Source organism: Phoenix dactylifera, chromosome 8 (assembly GCF_009389715.1).
Source record: "Phoenix dactylifera cultivar Barhee BC4 chromosome 8, palm_55x_up_171113_PBpolish2nd_filt_p, whole genome shotgun sequence".
NCBI classification, from domain to species: Eukaryota; Viridiplantae; Streptophyta; class Magnoliopsida; order Arecales; family Arecaceae; genus Phoenix; species Phoenix dactylifera.
This window is the reverse complement of record NC_052399.1, coordinates 31,036,569-31,053,668: the sequence shown is the minus strand read 5'-3', so window position 1 is coordinate 31,053,668 and position 17,100 is coordinate 31,036,569. Positions and strand designations below refer to the sequence as shown.

The window sequence follows — 17,100 nt, the reverse complement described above, 5'->3', positions numbered from 1 at the left end:
ACTCTTAGACGTCCTGATGATAATAGTACTTTAGAGGTGCATCACACCGACTTTCCAACCGGTCTATATTGCGATAGGACTCGATCCTTTTGGGGTTCACTGGATAGCTACTCCATGAGGACTTATCTGTTAGACTTTATGACCACCTAAAGATGCCGATAGCAAAATTCAACTCGAAAGACAGGTTGAAGTGGATACACCATTCAGCTTCAAAAGCATTCAAGAAAAGTACATATTAGACACTACTAAATACTAATTGTATGACATCTAAGTAACAACTGTAGTCCATACCTTAAAATACATGGACCCATTTTTTTGTTTGCTTGCTACAGTTGCTAGGACGCTGAAGCTAGCCGAGCCCTCTCTAAATATTTTCATCTTTGGAAAAGATATGTCATACATGTTACGGATGTCAATTGTTTACACGAGTTCACAAAGTCGGCAAAGTTAACTCACCTCTTCCAAATATATGGCAGCGACCTCTGGATTAGGCTCCATCTTATAAGTAACATTGTGCAGGGCAACTTGAAGTTCCTCATCTATGTATCTCGTAAGGATGGTGTACTGGAACCTCGGGTTTAGATAGTAGGTTAATATAGTTTGCATTTGATTTAGTGTAACACTTGTATTTAAAACATACAACAATATATGGCAAATAGGTATACGAGTGAAATTACATGCTAGATGCAATTTCTTTCCTATCTGATAATCCCACCTACAAGGTCTGCTGAACCGACCTGTACCGGTCGGTTCAGCCCGTACCGGACCGGTACCGAGCCGCACCGGTCCGGTACAAGGGTGTAAAACGGTTCCGACCCAATATGGGTCGGAACCGTTTGGTTTGAGCCTTGTACCGGTGCGAACCGGCTCGGTTCGCACCGGTACATGTGTGAACCGGTGAGAACCGCTCGGTTCGCACCGGTATGAGCTCGAACCGGTGCGAACCGAGCCGGTTCGCACCGGTTCGCTTCTGAAAAATAGTGCCAGCGCTGTGGCACTTTGAAAGTGCCACAGCGCTGGCCACAGGCACTTTCAAAGTGCCTCTGGCCACTTTGAAAGTGCCACACTGGGGCACTTTTCAAAGTGCCACTCAACCCGATTTTAGATATTCGAGAGTACTTTAAATGTATGTAATTAATTGTATCTTAATTTGAAAATATTTTATGTTCTTCATCTCATTATTTGAATCATTTGGAAGTAATAAGTTGCATCATCTACTTTTAACCTTAAACCTAAACATAAAAACATCAAAAAAATATCCAAAAGTGAAAGAACTCCCAAAAAAAAAAAACGACGATGGGGTCGAAACCAGGCCGAATGTGCCCCATCGGTACTGTATCGGTTCGGCACCGGTACCGTACCGTTACCGGAGCCGACCAGTACGTCGGTACCATCGGTACCGCGAACCTTGCCCACCTATGGTTGATGATATCAATATACTCCTGTGCATGTCTGAGATTTGCTTTCCTGATTCGGGCCTTTACAACCATCATCATGTGGTAGCGGAAGTCCTTCTGGGTATATCTCTCGCTGTCCATTGCCTTTAGCATTCCATATAATGGCTTGATAGCCTTCACGATCCCGTAGGTTCATTGCCAAAATTGTTGGCTCGTCGCTAAGGCCCTGTTTGGGGAAGCTGTTGGCAGTAGAGCTATTGGAAGTAGAGCTGTTGGAAGTAGAGCTGTCTGAAGTAGAGCTGTTATAAAAAGCTGTTTGCTATTTGGTAACTACATTCGTAAAGTGCTGTGGTACTTTGTTTTGTGTTTGGTAAACAAACTGAGAAAGTACTTTTGTATGACAAAATTACCATAAAGGACATTGCATAGTATTATACAACTGAACATAATAAAACATAACATAAATTAATACATAAATATACGATATAGTATAATATTATTGTAATATAAAATAATATTATGTTAATATAGCATAATAGTAATATAATTATTAGAGTAAATTAATATTTGGTAATATAACATAATATTAAATTATTTAACATAACATATTAATGTATTATGATATAATGTAATATATATTATATTTATAGTATAATACAATAATAAAAGTATAAAATATTATAATTATTAGTATAAATTAATTTCTCATAATATAACATAATATTAAATTATTTAAAATAACATATTAATGTATTATAATGTAATATAATATAATATAATATTTATAGTATAATACAATAATAAAGGTATAAAATATTATAATTATTATTATAAATTAATTTTTCATAATATAACATAATATTAAATTATTTAAAATAACATATTAATGTATTATAATGTAATGTAATATAATATAATATTTATAGTATAATACAATAATAAAGGTATAAAATATTATAATTATTAGTGTAAATTAATTTTCCATAATATAACATAATATTAAATTATTTAACATAACATATTAATGTATTATGATATAATATAATATGATATTATATTTATAGTATAATACAAAAATAAAGGTATAAAATATTATAATTATTAGTATAAATTAATTTTCCATAATATAACATAATATTAAATTATTTAACATAACATATTAATGTATTATGATATAATATAATATGATATTATATTTATAGTATAATACAAAAATAAAGGTATAAAATATTATAATTATTAGTATAAAATAATTTTCCATAATAATTTCCCATAATTTTCGATAAAATAATTTTTCGCGGTCCAGGGGCTCTTCTTCGTGGTCCACGCTCGAGGAGGACCTCAGCGTGGGCCGCGAGGTTGATGATAAAAAAAAAATAATAGATTGATTTTGGAAGGTATGGAGAAGGATTAAAATTTTTTTCTTCTAAAATGTGGTTCAAGAGATGCATACAAAAATTGAAAAGAAAAATACATTTTCTTACGGAAGGGAGTCTGACGGCTAGGGTTCTTGGCTCCAGCAGATTTTTAGGTTTATAAAGGGACAAACTATGTAATTATGTTATTTTAATATGGGCATTTTTGTCAAAAATACAGCTTTCCGAAAAAGCTGAAACAGCTTCCTCCCAAAAGCTTCAAATTGGAGCTTCCTTCCAAAAGCTGAAACAGCTTTTTGAAAAATTTACCAAACACAGTTTTTCATCTAAAAGTACTTTTGGAGGGTTCCAAAAGCTCCCCCAAACAGGGCCTAAGCCTTCCACCTGACTCCCCTCAATACCAACTCGGGCATACCTGGTCTCTTGCCACTTGGTACAGACAAATATTTGATGTGTGTATATATATGTTCTTACGGAGGCTATCCAGTGAAATGTAGTTCGTCGCATAGCATGTGACTGTTGGCTATAAGATGTCACCCTATGTGTACTTCCTCATCGAAGCGAGCACCCATGTGTGGTTGTAGACGAGCTATGTGATGGACTGGGTTGACTCCACGATCTGCTTCACTCTGTAAATCTTTTTGATGTCCATCAACATGAGATCAATGCAATGTGTAACATATGGGGTCTAGAATATATGTGGCCTCCTATCCATCAAGATCTCCGGACGACTTTGTACTGCGAGCCATTATTAGTTAGTACTTCCTTGGTATTCTGGTCTCTTGCTTGATCAGTCACCTCATCTAACAATTTGGGCCATTATTGGTGACTCCTTCCTCGATATTCTGGTCTCTTGCTTGATCAGTCACCTGATCTATCAATTTGAGGATGTACCGAGCATTGTGCACTTGATTCGAAGCATCGGTCGACTTGTAAAATAATTTTTTATAATTCCTACACCTCATTAAATAATTTATAATTAAAATTTAATTGATAGATTAATATTAAACTGAAAATATCTAGAAAATTTATTTTAATTCGGAATAGTTTAGAACCCTAATAGAAATGCTACATATAATTTTATCTTAGAGTACTGCTTTTTATTTATTTTTTAAAATAGTGAATTTTTACTGAAATGAAAAAAATTACTTTTCTAGTTTAGGAAATACTTCTGAATTATCCATACATAAAACTAATTTTTCATAACTTTTTATTATTTTGTTTTCTATTTTATTTAAAAATTAATTTTTTATTATAAATATTTAGAAAATTAATTTGATCTTGGATCCTTGTAGCACCCTGTCAAGAATGTTGCGTGTATTTTTCTAAGCTTGTGGGCATGCACAGTGCACTGCGTACTTACCAAATTTATTCAAATTTGGTCCTATGTGATATACATATGATCAAACCCAAAGTTAACCAAACTAACATCAAATTTTGATAGAGGTAGCATATACATACCCCTAACATGCTACCGATTTTACAGAATTTTTTTGACAATTTTTTAATTTTTAATCCAAAAAATATTTTTAATTTGAAAATTATAGAGTAATAAAAATTTATGATTTTGGTGGTATTGTGTAGGTCAAGGACGCCGAACCGCTACCGGTTGACGTACCGGTTGGCCACCAGACCGGTACCGATCCGGACCTGTAGCAAATTGAACAGGACTCGGTGCCGATCCGCACCAAGTCCTGGTCGAATCAGATAGAACTGGTCCGGTAGGGCCGTAAGCGTTTTCTGAGGCCGTACCGACCTAGTCAGAGATTGGACCGGTTTGGTACGGGCCGGTTCAGCATTTTTTGGTGTAGATCATTCCTAAATTTACACCAAATCATGAAATCTTGCCAAAATCGGAAAATTTGGCATGATCTGCTATTTTGTCATTTTAATGCTCATTTCTGGTCTGTAAACAAAAAAAAGGCCTGAAAAGAGGAGGGGGATAGGTATTTTACCTAATTTGAGCTTCGTGCTAGTGTGAAATCAGTGACATTCAGCATTTTTGGAGATTTTCTAGATTTTAAAAAAAATGAGAGGGTTGAGAAGCCATGGGAGACCTCTGCACCCCCTCTCAATTATTGAAGCAAGGAGGCGTGGAGCTTGAACTAGCCCTGTATTGGTGCGGACCAGGCGGTTTGTATCGGCACTGCTCTGAACCGGCTGGTTCGGAGCGGTTCGCTCGATTTTTTGAACTGAGGGGCTGTACTGTTTCGGTTCACTCAATATGATTTGGTATGTTCCAAACTGGATGGTGCGGTTACGTCCCTAATTGGGCGGTTCAGAGTGGTACATCGAACCTTGGTAGGCAATTAGATAATTGTTCCTCATCCTTTTCTCCATTTTGTGTTTGCTTTTCTGGCATTTTTGGCAATTAGATAATTGAACCTTGAGCTATATTGGTCGACTATAGGAAACTGGCGAACAACTCTTCTTTCTTTTGATAAAGGTCAATGGTCCTGTTCAAGCATTGGTACACAATGGGAGGCTAGCCCAGTAGATTACCATTCTTGTAGTTCTTGTGTGAAGAAGTAAATGATTTGCGGATAGTAGCTTTGCTCGTTTGGTCGATAGGGTAAGCACTCGTTCCGTTCTTGCTTGCTTTCCATATGTTATAAGAGAGATCCGCCATTTCATGACCGAGTTCCTTAGCATGGATTACAGATATCAGAAGGTTACCCAAATCAAGTGAGGGAATGGTTAAGTCAAACATTCGGGCCTTAAGCCAATCCATCTTGCCTAATAGGTGCAATCAGTATACGAATAAAGGAGCGATATGGTTTTGGAAGAGGCACTCATTATACCGATATTGTTAAATGAATTGTTTGATTGCCGATTGACTGTGCCTACCTATCCCCAATTACACAAAAATTTTCGCTTGGGCATCTGCCAATGATGCCTTTCACTTTCAGACAGTTCCTCGCGCATCAAAGGGCTTTAATTAAAAGGTAAACGTAAGGGTGGTCTACAATCAGGAATGCCTTAAGGAAAATTGGTGATAGAGAGAGCACCTATCTCTTATAAGAGAAGAGGAGGGCTATTGTTAGCACAGCTAGCTACTAAAAGACAAGAGCTAGTATCCGGCCTATAACTCTTTAGTTGCCATCCTCGAGGCAGGAGCTTTACGACATTTCCTTACCTGTATTAGAGTATTCCCGCGAAAAGGCAAAATAAAGCTCTATTCATTGAGTAATCCATTTTATGACTTGCAATCACTTGTCTGGTGATTAAATTAGTCGTTGTTTACAATAGTTGCTCTTTAGCAAGAAGCACTGTTCAATCAAGTAGGCTAGTTTGAAGCAAGAAAGGGAATTCCATTAAGCAACACTTTTCATGCTAGGGTAAAGTGCTCTTGATGGATGGATGTCAAAATTGTTCTCTGTGTCAATTTGTTTGCAGCATAGGAAGTTTCAGGAAGGCAAATATGCAAAGCAGATTAAATGAAAGAGCCAGGGTTTGAGTATTCTATGGGAGCTACCGTGCAAAAGATTGGGTTTTACTTTCAAGTGCTCTTTCTCGGGCATTAACTTCTTAGCCTTTGGAAATAGAAGGAGAAAGTGCTCTCTCATATCTTATTTGTTCAAGCCATTCATATAGTGGTGCAGCTTGGAAGGCAGCTTAACAATCTAGTCCTTTTGAGTAAGGAATTTTACCAAGGGCAGGCGATCTCTTCAATCGATTCCCCTCCAGGAATTGCTTTTGTTAGTTAGCTGTCCCACACAGTGAAATATTGAACTTACTTTGTAACAAGTATCTCAAAAAGGCTTTCATTTATTTTAAGATTGTTAATGGAATTCCACAGGAATCAGGGAATTCCACAGGAATCAAGCACTTGCAAAGAAGAATTATGATCAGCCACTTGCCTTGTGGACTCAAGTTAGCAAAAAGAAGACTAAACTTAACAGGTAGACCTAGAATCAAGCTAGTAGGAAGTACACTTACAGGGATTCAACGCAAAATAATGAGATAGATAGACCGTATTTTCTTCCCTAGTCAAAGTAAAGCAAGCAAGACTTATAAGTCGATTCGGGGCTGTGAGGGGAAAAGATAAAGGAATTGCAACAGCAAGCTTTGGGGGAACTCATGGCATTCATAACGCTCTTTTTAATTTGTATGTTAGGGTATTCCCTTAGCTGGGTTTCACTAATGAACTAAACTAAATGACTACAATTAGTGTATATGGAAGAAGAAACTAAGGAGCAAAGCGACTGCAGTAGAAAATTTTTAAGTAAAGCATGCAACAGCAAATAGTAACCTCCCCTTCCCCCCCTTCCCTGAAGAGCTTTCATTTAAATGTATATCCTCCCTCTTAATGAGCAAGTATGGCTCCTTCTTCTAGATCAAATCTTCCTCTAAAGCTAACGTATTTGGCATGCCTTAAGTTAGATAGATCTTTTTTATCCATCATGCTATTGGATGCAGAATTCCCTTTAGATCTGGGTGTATCATTTATTTTGGCATGTGACTCTTTTCTTTTGCTTGCTTTACATTGAATAGTTTTTTCTTTTTCTTCTGAGTTCTATTTTTCTGAATTTTGGATCCTGTTTGATTCTTCAGATTACCTACTTGATGAAGGTGCAGAATGTAACACTACGACTGATTTGCTATTGGAACGAAGTCATGAACAGAGCTTAGTTGATCTCATGATTCCTTCGCTTGTTTTACTAATTAACCTTTTAAGAATGTTACACGTAAGTTTTGACCATTTATTTTTTTTGACTATATATGCTTATAGGACTTCTTGTTCTTAATTTTTCTTTTCCTATCTGCTTTATAATTTATATGGCTATAAATCATAACCAATATGCAACGTTCTATCAACATCGCTCTTACAAATCCATTGCAAATTGAATTATGTGATGTTTAAAAATTTTTACATAATCATAATCATAATTATAATCGTCAAGCATTTTCAATATTTGTGCGTACAAGAACTTAATTTAATGTTTTGGCAAAAGGCTTGTTTTAGGAAGTCATAATGCAATATTTCATCCGAAGTCTTATCAGACAATACTATTGTGCAAAATATTGATATCATCTATTTTCAGTAATTCGTGGAGGAGCAAACAGTAGCCCAAGCCCTTCCAATCAAATTTTGGTTGGCTATAGAGAACTCTAATCAAGAGGGATTTGACAAAAGATTGACCTTCATTTTACTAACTTTCTTGTAGAAATGCAAGTGTCTCAGTTAGATTCGGGCCTGGCCCAAAGGCCCCAAACTCGACGTGGTTTTTTCCAACCCTTAATTTTAATCTAGAGTTATTGGTGGTTGCCTATATGTTGTAAAGTGAGACTTAACTTGAATTAGCAATGTTATAGGTCTGGTCAATGACTTACACATTGCATGCCAGAATCGTGCTGGCCTAGCATCAACAGGATGTGTACCAAGCTGTACTGTGTTGATGGTGCCAGTGCTCGGCACACAATGGCATTGTGGAGTGCCAAGCATCATTACATATCTGCTACTGTGCTAGTGCCATGTATTGGTAAGGCATTGGCATGATTTGTGTCACGTTATGTTGACTGTGCTGACTGGCACTTGAATCCATGGATCTATGATAACGGTGCTTCCCTAATAATGTCTCATTACACCTAATAGAAAGTAGTTTAAAAAAAATTGTGCAGATCTGGTCAAATCTTCAATTTGCTCAAACTTAGCCTGTTGTACCATATATGGCTTATTGATCAAGTGGATAAAATTGATCTGGTTTAAAAAGCAAGGAGAATCACCTTTTTCTACTATAATTAAGGCAAACCAAATAACCAAATAAAACACATACTGTTCTATTCTGCTGCTGTACTCCTGCTTTAATGCTATTTATTATGTAGATATATTTGATATAAAATCTTAGTATAGGAACTTGGGAAGAAATTTTACATAATGTGGATTTACATACCTTACATTCCTAAGATGCATAGAGTTAATGGAGCTCATTTGCAGTCCACGTAGAGGTATAAAATTTTGTTTGAGAAAATTTTGACATCTCCACATATGGGCTGCTATATTGCCCTACTGTGGCTCTCCAAGTGCCGAAGGTGTTGGTACTCAAAAATCCCTGGAAGCTTCATGGTTAATAATATTCGTTGTACTACTTAGTAGTGCTATTGTCAATTTAGTTCCATGGGTATGCAGCCTCTCATGGATGCCAATATATGCTTCTGAAACTATATGTTCTATGATTGGTTAGTCCTTGTTCTTTCAGTTATAAAACATGCCGCAGGAGAAATCCATAAGAATATAATTTGATTGAGTTGCTAAAATTTTACTTCATGTTAGAAACTAATTGTTAGAAGTCAGATCTTGGAATTTTATATGTGTATGCATGATTATATTAGTGTTTGCATAAGCATGCATGCTCTCCTTGTCGAATGCTCCGAGTCTGAAATATGCTGGCAAATAAGTACACTTTATGTAGTTTCATATTGCATCAAGGACTTGTGAACTAGGTTTTGTCTATGATAATTAATGGAGAGTCAACTGTTTCTTTGGCATTCATCACATTCTGATTTATCTGCACCAAAACTGTGAAATTGCTATGTTTTAAACCCAAAGCATCGAAGTGAAAAGTCACATACAAGTTCATAACAACCACTATAGAAGTTCACAACTTCTTATGTCTGCTTAATGAATTATATTGCCGTTATTGGTCCTATTCATAGCCTACTATAAATTTCTCCTTCTGATGGATTGTATGACTCTTTGGCTTGATTACTGATTGTTGTTCCTTTCTGTTCCTTGATATCTCATCCATTCATGTAGAACATCAATCTGGGTTATTTGGGAAGGTCGAGAAATTCATGCTCCTTCAGAAGGATATGTATTTTAGTATCTGAATATCCCCAATGTTTGAAAGATGGTTAACAATTGTTCTTTAGAAGCTGTGGTTTAATGAGTGTCTTGACCAGGCTAAACAGTCCTAGTCTTTTAATTACACCAACTTTTCCCCAGGGTACGTGGATACTAGAAGTTTTCATGCCATGGTTATAACCAATATTTATCAGATGCGAATACATGTTGTATGCAGGATGGAAATAAAGCGTTCTATTCTATTAATGCTTTGTGCATTCCTTTTTAATTATATGGAAATAATATATATGTATTTGTTAGTGTATCCTAGCTGTATCATATCCTATTTCTTCGAGATATGCTATTTCAATGTATTTGTATTATGTTGTATCCAAGGATTTAAGTCCTAGTGGGACTGCAGGATGTCCCACAATGTCGAGTGACAGGAAGGGGGCACTATCCTGAGTGTTGGGAGGGGAGAGGGAACAGGACTCGACATGACATCCATCGTCCAAGAGTGTCAGGTCATGTTTATGTTAGTGGCTATAGGCATCTATGTCAAAACGAATCATCAAAAATTACTTGAGTTGCATTTTATGGAAGTATCAGTCCTATCTTGGCAGAATGCAATTTCAATACAAATAATGGGTTCATTGACTTTCTATCGCTATTGCATCTGAAATAAAGTATTGTGATGTTAGTTGAAAAATGTTTCTTTGACTTATAAGATGATAGTTTTTTAACCAATTAAGGTTAATGAGCACTGTTTGTTTATATACGCTTTTAAATTAAAAAGGCACTTCATTTGTAGGAAACAAAGGAGCAGTATCGCAACAAAAAATTACTTAACGCACTTCTACAACTGCATCGAGAAGTAAGGTACCATGTTTTTGATTTTTCCTTTAGTTCCTTTGTGGTTGCTGAATTTTTCTAATCCTAAGTGTTAAATTTGCAGCCCAAAATTAGCAGCTTGTGCAGTGGACTTGTCTTTCCCATATGCAAGCTCTGCACTTGGTTTTGGTGCTGTCTGTCAACTTCTTACATCAGCGCTTGCTTGCTGGCCTATATTTGGTTGGACGCCTGGTCTATTTCATTGTCTTCTTGAGAGTGTTCAGGCTACTTCATCATTAGCCTTGGGTCCAAAGGATGCCTGCAGCATGCTCTGCCTACTGGTAATAATGCTAACAACTTCATGGAGCCTCTCTTGGAGCTTCTGATTTCTTTTTGCATACAGAACCTTAAATATCTAGATAAGTCATAATCTGGCTCTCATAATTTAGATTCTTTACTTAACCAGTGCATTCTCTTATATGTGACTTTATGCACCAAAAGGGTGATCTATTTCCAGAGGAAGGTATATGGCTATGGAAATATGAGATTCCCCCTTTAAGTGCTTTGGGACTTTTGAGTATTGGGTCGATTTTAGGACCTCAAGCAGAGAGAGACATCATCTGGTATTTACAGCCAGAACACCTAGAAGTGCTACTCGTTCGGTTGACGCCACAACTTGACAGAATTGCACAAGTTGTCCTGCATTTTGCCTCTACCGTATGTGCAGCCTTAATATGTTGCTTTCTCTTGCTCTTTTTTTTTTAAACTACTGGCAGTTGATCAAATCTGTTGTTAATTTATTACTCAGGCTTTAGTGGTCGTACAAGACATGCTTCGTGTTCTCATAATTCGTGTTGCCTGCCAAAGGACAGAATGTGCAGTTGTCCTTCTACGACCAATATTTTCATGGATGGATAATCATGTTAATGAAACATCCCTGTCTGACATGGATATTTTCAAGGTAATAAGTTTTCTGTTATTTTCATTATGGCCACTCCAAATGATCTAAAATTTGATATGTTTTTTTGTTCAGATGCTTCGGTTGCTTCATTTTGTTGCTAATCTGTTGGAGCATCCTCATGCCAAGGTTACTGAATTTTCATCTGTATCACATTAGTCAATGTTCCATTTCTGTGCTTGTTTTAACTTCCTGTCTTATCCAGGTATTATTATTTAAGACGGGGGCTGTGAGAATTTTAGGAAAAGTACTAAAGAGATGTAGCAGTGTGTTTAACTCAGATGGAAAGCTGATTCTGGAAAGCAGAGTTCCTTCTAAAAGTGTCACATTTCTTTGCTGGTGCCTTCCTGTATTAAAGTCCTTGGCACTGATTTGTAACTCCCAGTCATCTATAAACCGAACAAGAGTACCTGATCAGTGAGTGAATCCAAAACTGACTCCTGGGTTCTGATTCTTGATATTTCATTCTAATTTTGCATTTTCTTGAGAATATAAATTGTTTTTACTCTCATAATACAGGTATTTAAATGAAAATATAGCTATTGAAGAAAATTCCGTGATTGTGCAGCATGTCCTTAAGTTATGTCAGGTAACTTACTACTCCAGTGTTTTTTTTGTGAGTATCATGTCGTTTGTTAGGAAATGTATGCTTTAAAAACTTCTTCAATATCTCAAATCAAAGAGAGGGTCATTTGAGCTAGTTGCATTCATATATGATCCAAATTAATCTTACCTTTGGATATTTTAATGAGGATTGTGTATGATTTTTCTTTTTCTGGGCCAATTTTTTTTCTTACTATGCAAAGCAAACATCACTCATTATTTTTGGTTGGCGCCTTGTTTACGATGTTGAATATTCCTCAGAAGCAAATTTCCTTTAAATCTTTTTAAATGATAAGATTTTTGTTTTCATTTATACATCATCCATTTAAAGCTGCCACTCACCTTTTCTTTTTGAATAAATGATTAAGCAGAAGAATGATGCCTGGTAAGCATCATGGCTTATTGCCTTGGTGAACTACAGAGAAATCTTCTGTCTTTTACCTTCACAGTGCCTTAAATGTCAATATTTGCTTTATGTCGAGATCATGTTAGAAGTCTAGGATATAATGTGGTGTTTCTTTTCCTTTTTTTTTTGGGTGATGCCTTTTGAACTAAGGTACGCGTACGGTACCGAACCCGGTACCGGTATCCGGTACAGGTGGCACACCGATACTCGGGACGCCAAAAAAGTCCGTATCGTATCGTACCGACACTGTGTTAGTGTGGCACCAGTACGGGGTCCGGTACTGAGACGGAAAACCTTGTTTTGAACCCTTCGTGTTGCTTATTCTTGGACCTTCTTCATTACTCATTCTTCGACTTTCGATACTTACAGTTCAGGCAATGACCTAAGGTAGCATAAATAATACAGTCAAGATGTTTTGTGGTGTTCAAACTTTTTGTATTACCAACACAAGCCATTTTATGCCATTTGGCACATCTTCTATCAATATGACAATGTTGTTGTTGCTGTCTCTTCGCTGCTAGTCCTTGTCATGTATTGTGAGAATGTTGTTTTAGTCAACCACTGGATATTAGTGGAGACGTGATTTGTCATCTAATAATGACACAATTTTTTCTACAACACTTTAAGGAAAGAGACATCCTATCTTCTTCCCCTTCCTCTTTTCCTTTTCTCCATTTCTTCTACTGTATAAGACTTTTTAATTCTATAGATGAGGATTTAGGGTCAATGGCTGCTGATGTCCTTCCACTATGAAATTATAGGGTGGGAAAATTGTTGAAATTTTGTCATCATTTGATGTTTTCTTGGTTAGCTAAGCAGATAACTAAATTTACTCACAACGAAGTGGATCCATGGGCTAAGCATGCCTTTATCTTCATTTAGAAGACAGGTTTGTAGAAGTGTACTATGTTCGAGACTTCAAACTTTTTCCCTTGTGTGATGAACAAGTATGATGCAGATATTTATCTTCCCTTGGAAAGGGTGAATTTTTATTTTCCCCTCCATTTTGGTCCTTCTAACGGCCATGGTAGAAGCGTACTTTCTGCCTGTAGCCTTTGATAGTGTCTACTGAATGTTGATGACAAATCTTCACTTCTCCAGCTAGCATATAGATTGTTCCAAGATGCAGCGAAGGACATAATGGCTTCTCCTTCGTAGCTGCCTCCACTTGGCTGCCAAATTTAGCCTGGGTATAATGGATCGCAGAACTCAGTGAATTGTTTAACATATGAGTAATTTGCTGCTTGACCTAAGTATTAAAGACCAAGTATTCTTGCAACAAAGGATGTTTAATTTAGTTTCCATCGGAAGGTTTTATTAGCAAGAGGTTGCCCCTCAACTATTTGCTTGTTTTGGATAGTAAGCTCAATAGAGAATGTCACAACATGTCACTTGAGGGAAGTTTTGGCTTCCTAGCCAAATGAAGCTTAAGTGCTTCAAGAAACAATCTTTTTTCTTAGTTATTCTTCAAAGTAATTGCCCACCACAAACTAGGAAGAATGGAGAAGTGGAGCCTCTCCTTGACTAAATGCTATGGAGTTTTGACAATCACCTTAGACTTATCTTAAACAATAAGGCTATGTTGATCTTATGAAGACAAGTATAATCCCACAATTTCCCATCAAGGAGTGGGTGGGAGGGTCTAATATGCAATGTAACCCTTGAAAAGGTCAAATTTTGAATCCCATTTAATAAATGTAGATGATAAAGACTACTATCCATCTTGGCCAAATGGTATCCTACAGTTGCTTGCATAATCTGTCCGGTTTGAGCATTCTTACATTTTGTGTTCTATGATGTTTGCGAAGATTTTGCAGCACTGTTGATGAGGTTAACTGTACACTAGGCATGCTAGCCAATTTAAAATAATGTGGATGTGTATTTTGATCATTTGCATAGTATGATAATTCTAAGTCCAGGCTCATTCATATAACAGGATGAACTCTGGTTGTAGAAAATTGGAGCTGGTCAATGTGACCAAACTAAATATGTTTTAGGCTAATGTTGATGAGGTTTGGCCCATTGCTGAGACATTTGTCTTGCGACTTTAAATTGGTGGACTATACCTAACTTAACCGTTGAAAGGGAAAAATTCTATACTTTATTCTTATGTTTATTTGTGAAATTTCATAGTGAGCAGGATCTGCAAGAAGCTAATGCGATTTACTACTGTGTTAGTAGTGTTAAATCCAAACTAAAATATCAAGCTAAGTTTAACATATTTAATGCAAAAGGCAAAGGGTAGCAAGAAGAGACATAATACATGTATGGATTAACAGGTTACACCATTTAATACCAACGGTACTACTAGGCTTGATATGAGATAACAGAATATTTATTTTTATTGAAACATTAGTTGATTACTTTTTTTTCTTTACTTGAACCTAATTAGGCCAATTAGCATATATGATAGAAAAAAAAGTTTCTTCCTAGTTCCTACCATTGCCTGATAGATAAAGAAAATATGAAATCTTTTAATAAACTAATAGTGCATGCATTGAAAAGTACAGGAAATGTAGATAAATCAAATGGGACATAATAATTAGATATATTTGTTCACTATAACTGCTGTTGTTCATAGGTTAATTTGTTTTCTTAGTTAATAACGAATTGGGGAGGTCCTTGTCATTTTCTTTTCATGGTTCATCAATTTTCTCATCAAAATGCATACTTGCTTCCAACTTTAAACTGCCATTCAATTATTAACACATTTTTTAATAGTGAAATGTTTATTATTACTTTATTTACTATGGATTCTTGTTACTCTTTTGGCTATTTAAAGGTTTAACTACCGACAATTAGTTTATGTATGGATTATGCCAATAATCATTACTACCATTCATGCACTAAAACGGTTAGTGTTCCTTGGCACGACCTATTTCTACACCTACAACATTGTTATTTGCTATCAGTTCTGCACAAAAATGACGAAATATTCATTTGGATGATCAATTAGAACACGTTCTTTGTATGGGAACAGTTTAATGTTCTTGTTTTTAAGAATAAATTGACGTCATTGTTTTGCTATCATTCATGTAAACGTTTTACTTTACAATGATGAGAGATGGTCTCTTCTTAGTTATGATGCTAAAAACATTTGGCTGCTAGGCAGCAAGCAGTGACTATCTTTTGTATATCTCCATTATTTGATATTTCAGCCAATTGTTCATCCCTCATAGAGTACTGGCTGTACCCTTCTTTTCTTTTGCTCATTTTTTCTGCAAACTCTTGAACCTTTTTTCTTCCTTTAATTTAGTTTTCCTCAATCATGATAGATAGATTGTTTTTATCAGGTTCTGCCAGTTGGAAGGGAGTTGTTAGCTTGTCTTGTGACTTTCAAGGAATTAACTTCCTGCAGTCAGGGTAGAAGTGCTCTTTCTTCCCTCTTTTCACAATTGCGATCTTTTACCCTTGAGCAAACAGAACGAGACGAGAGATATTGTGATGGTACCATTTCAAATGAGTACGAATGGAGGTCGCCTCCCCCCTTCTTAAATTGCTTCAAGAAGCTTTTGAGATCCCTGGAGTCGAAGGACTGTACTCTGACATGTGTAGTTGAAATAGCTTATGGATTGTCTTTGAGTGCTCTCTCTCTTTCCAGGGATAGTGATGCGTAAGTTGAATATCTTCTTTTTTGCTTACCTACCTTTCTCTTGTACTATATTGAAAGCACGTCATTTCAATTGATTGATAATATTTAGTTTCATAAAGTCATTTTTACCAGTATAGTCTTCTAACATCATCTAAACTTCACCAGATACACTTCTTTCTTTTGTATATGCAAGATTTACCAATGATTCTAGCTTCATTGCATAGAGGAAAAGACAGGTTTTCTCGTACTATTTTTTCTAACAGAGAACTAAGTTTTTCTTGAAATTCTAATCTTTTCACTTTTCTTCTGCTAATTTTTTAGAATAAGGGAATGTTCGTAGGTGTTTTCAGATAGTTATATCACCATCATGGAAGCTTGTGTTAAAGTGTAATAATTTTACTTGATGAATCAGATGGGTTTTGTCCATTTTACATAGAGAATATACGGATGATTGCTGTCATCTATATATTTGTTACAAACAGCAATTGTAGGGAAGACTGTGAAATTTGAACTTTTTAATCTCGATTTCTGGAGGCAATGATGATTTAGCACATGCATTCTGAAACATTTTGCTATTTAATTCTGATATAGAATATTTTTTCTTGAGGAAGATCATTTCACTACAGTAGTTTGGGTTAAAAAGGGAAAAGATGCTAGTGGGGCACTTCAATTCTGAAACTATGGGAGTACTGGAGGAGCACAAACTGTATTTTTATATTATTGTCAGACGTAAAAAAGGGTATTAATGTTATTTTTGATGCAGATTAAAGTCGACATATTTCACATTAAAACCAATGGTAGCTTCTTAGGATTATGATCCTGTGTTTGGCAATAGTTACCGTTTTACACAAGGAACTGCAAGGTTTCTTGAGATTTGATCAACCATAATTATGTTATTGCATGAATGTCTGTCTTGATGCTCAATGGTCTTTATACTCCCATCTTCTTGAAATTCGACAACGAATATTCTTTAGTATCAGGAAATTTATGTGCACATTTGATTTTAGACTTTTTTAGTTTCTTGTTTCTACGGGTCATAAATCTAAATTCTTCCTTTATTGCATATATAAATAATAAACCCTGTCATGAATATGTGTGCTGCTTATTTATCACTGATATGCATGTAGCAACATTTGTCATATTCTTAGATCTA

General features: G+C 35.9%; 1 protein-coding gene across 2 annotated transcripts in view; it reads left to right on the top strand.

The window, feature by feature from the left end:
• Nucleotides 1–17,100, top strand: part of LOC103707792 (protein virilizer homolog) — a 53,599-nt gene that overhangs the window by 22,683 nt on the left and 13,816 nt on the right. For both annotated transcript variants that reach the window (XM_039129543.1, XM_039129542.1), the window contains exons 16-24: nucleotides 7,328–7,461; nucleotides 10,369–10,436; nucleotides 10,513–10,729; nucleotides 10,890–11,105; nucleotides 11,197–11,349; nucleotides 11,422–11,475; nucleotides 11,552–11,763; nucleotides 11,866–11,935; nucleotides 15,649–15,968. In XM_039129543.1, coding sequence (XP_038985471.1) covers nucleotides 7,328–7,461; nucleotides 10,369–10,436; nucleotides 10,513–10,729; nucleotides 10,890–11,105; nucleotides 11,197–11,349; nucleotides 11,422–11,475; nucleotides 11,552–11,763; nucleotides 11,866–11,935; nucleotides 15,649–15,968 — 1,444 coding nt within the window. The remainder of the gene's footprint in view (nucleotides 1–7,327; nucleotides 7,462–10,368; nucleotides 10,437–10,512; nucleotides 10,730–10,889; nucleotides 11,106–11,196; nucleotides 11,350–11,421; nucleotides 11,476–11,551; nucleotides 11,764–11,865; nucleotides 11,936–15,648; nucleotides 15,969–17,100) is intronic.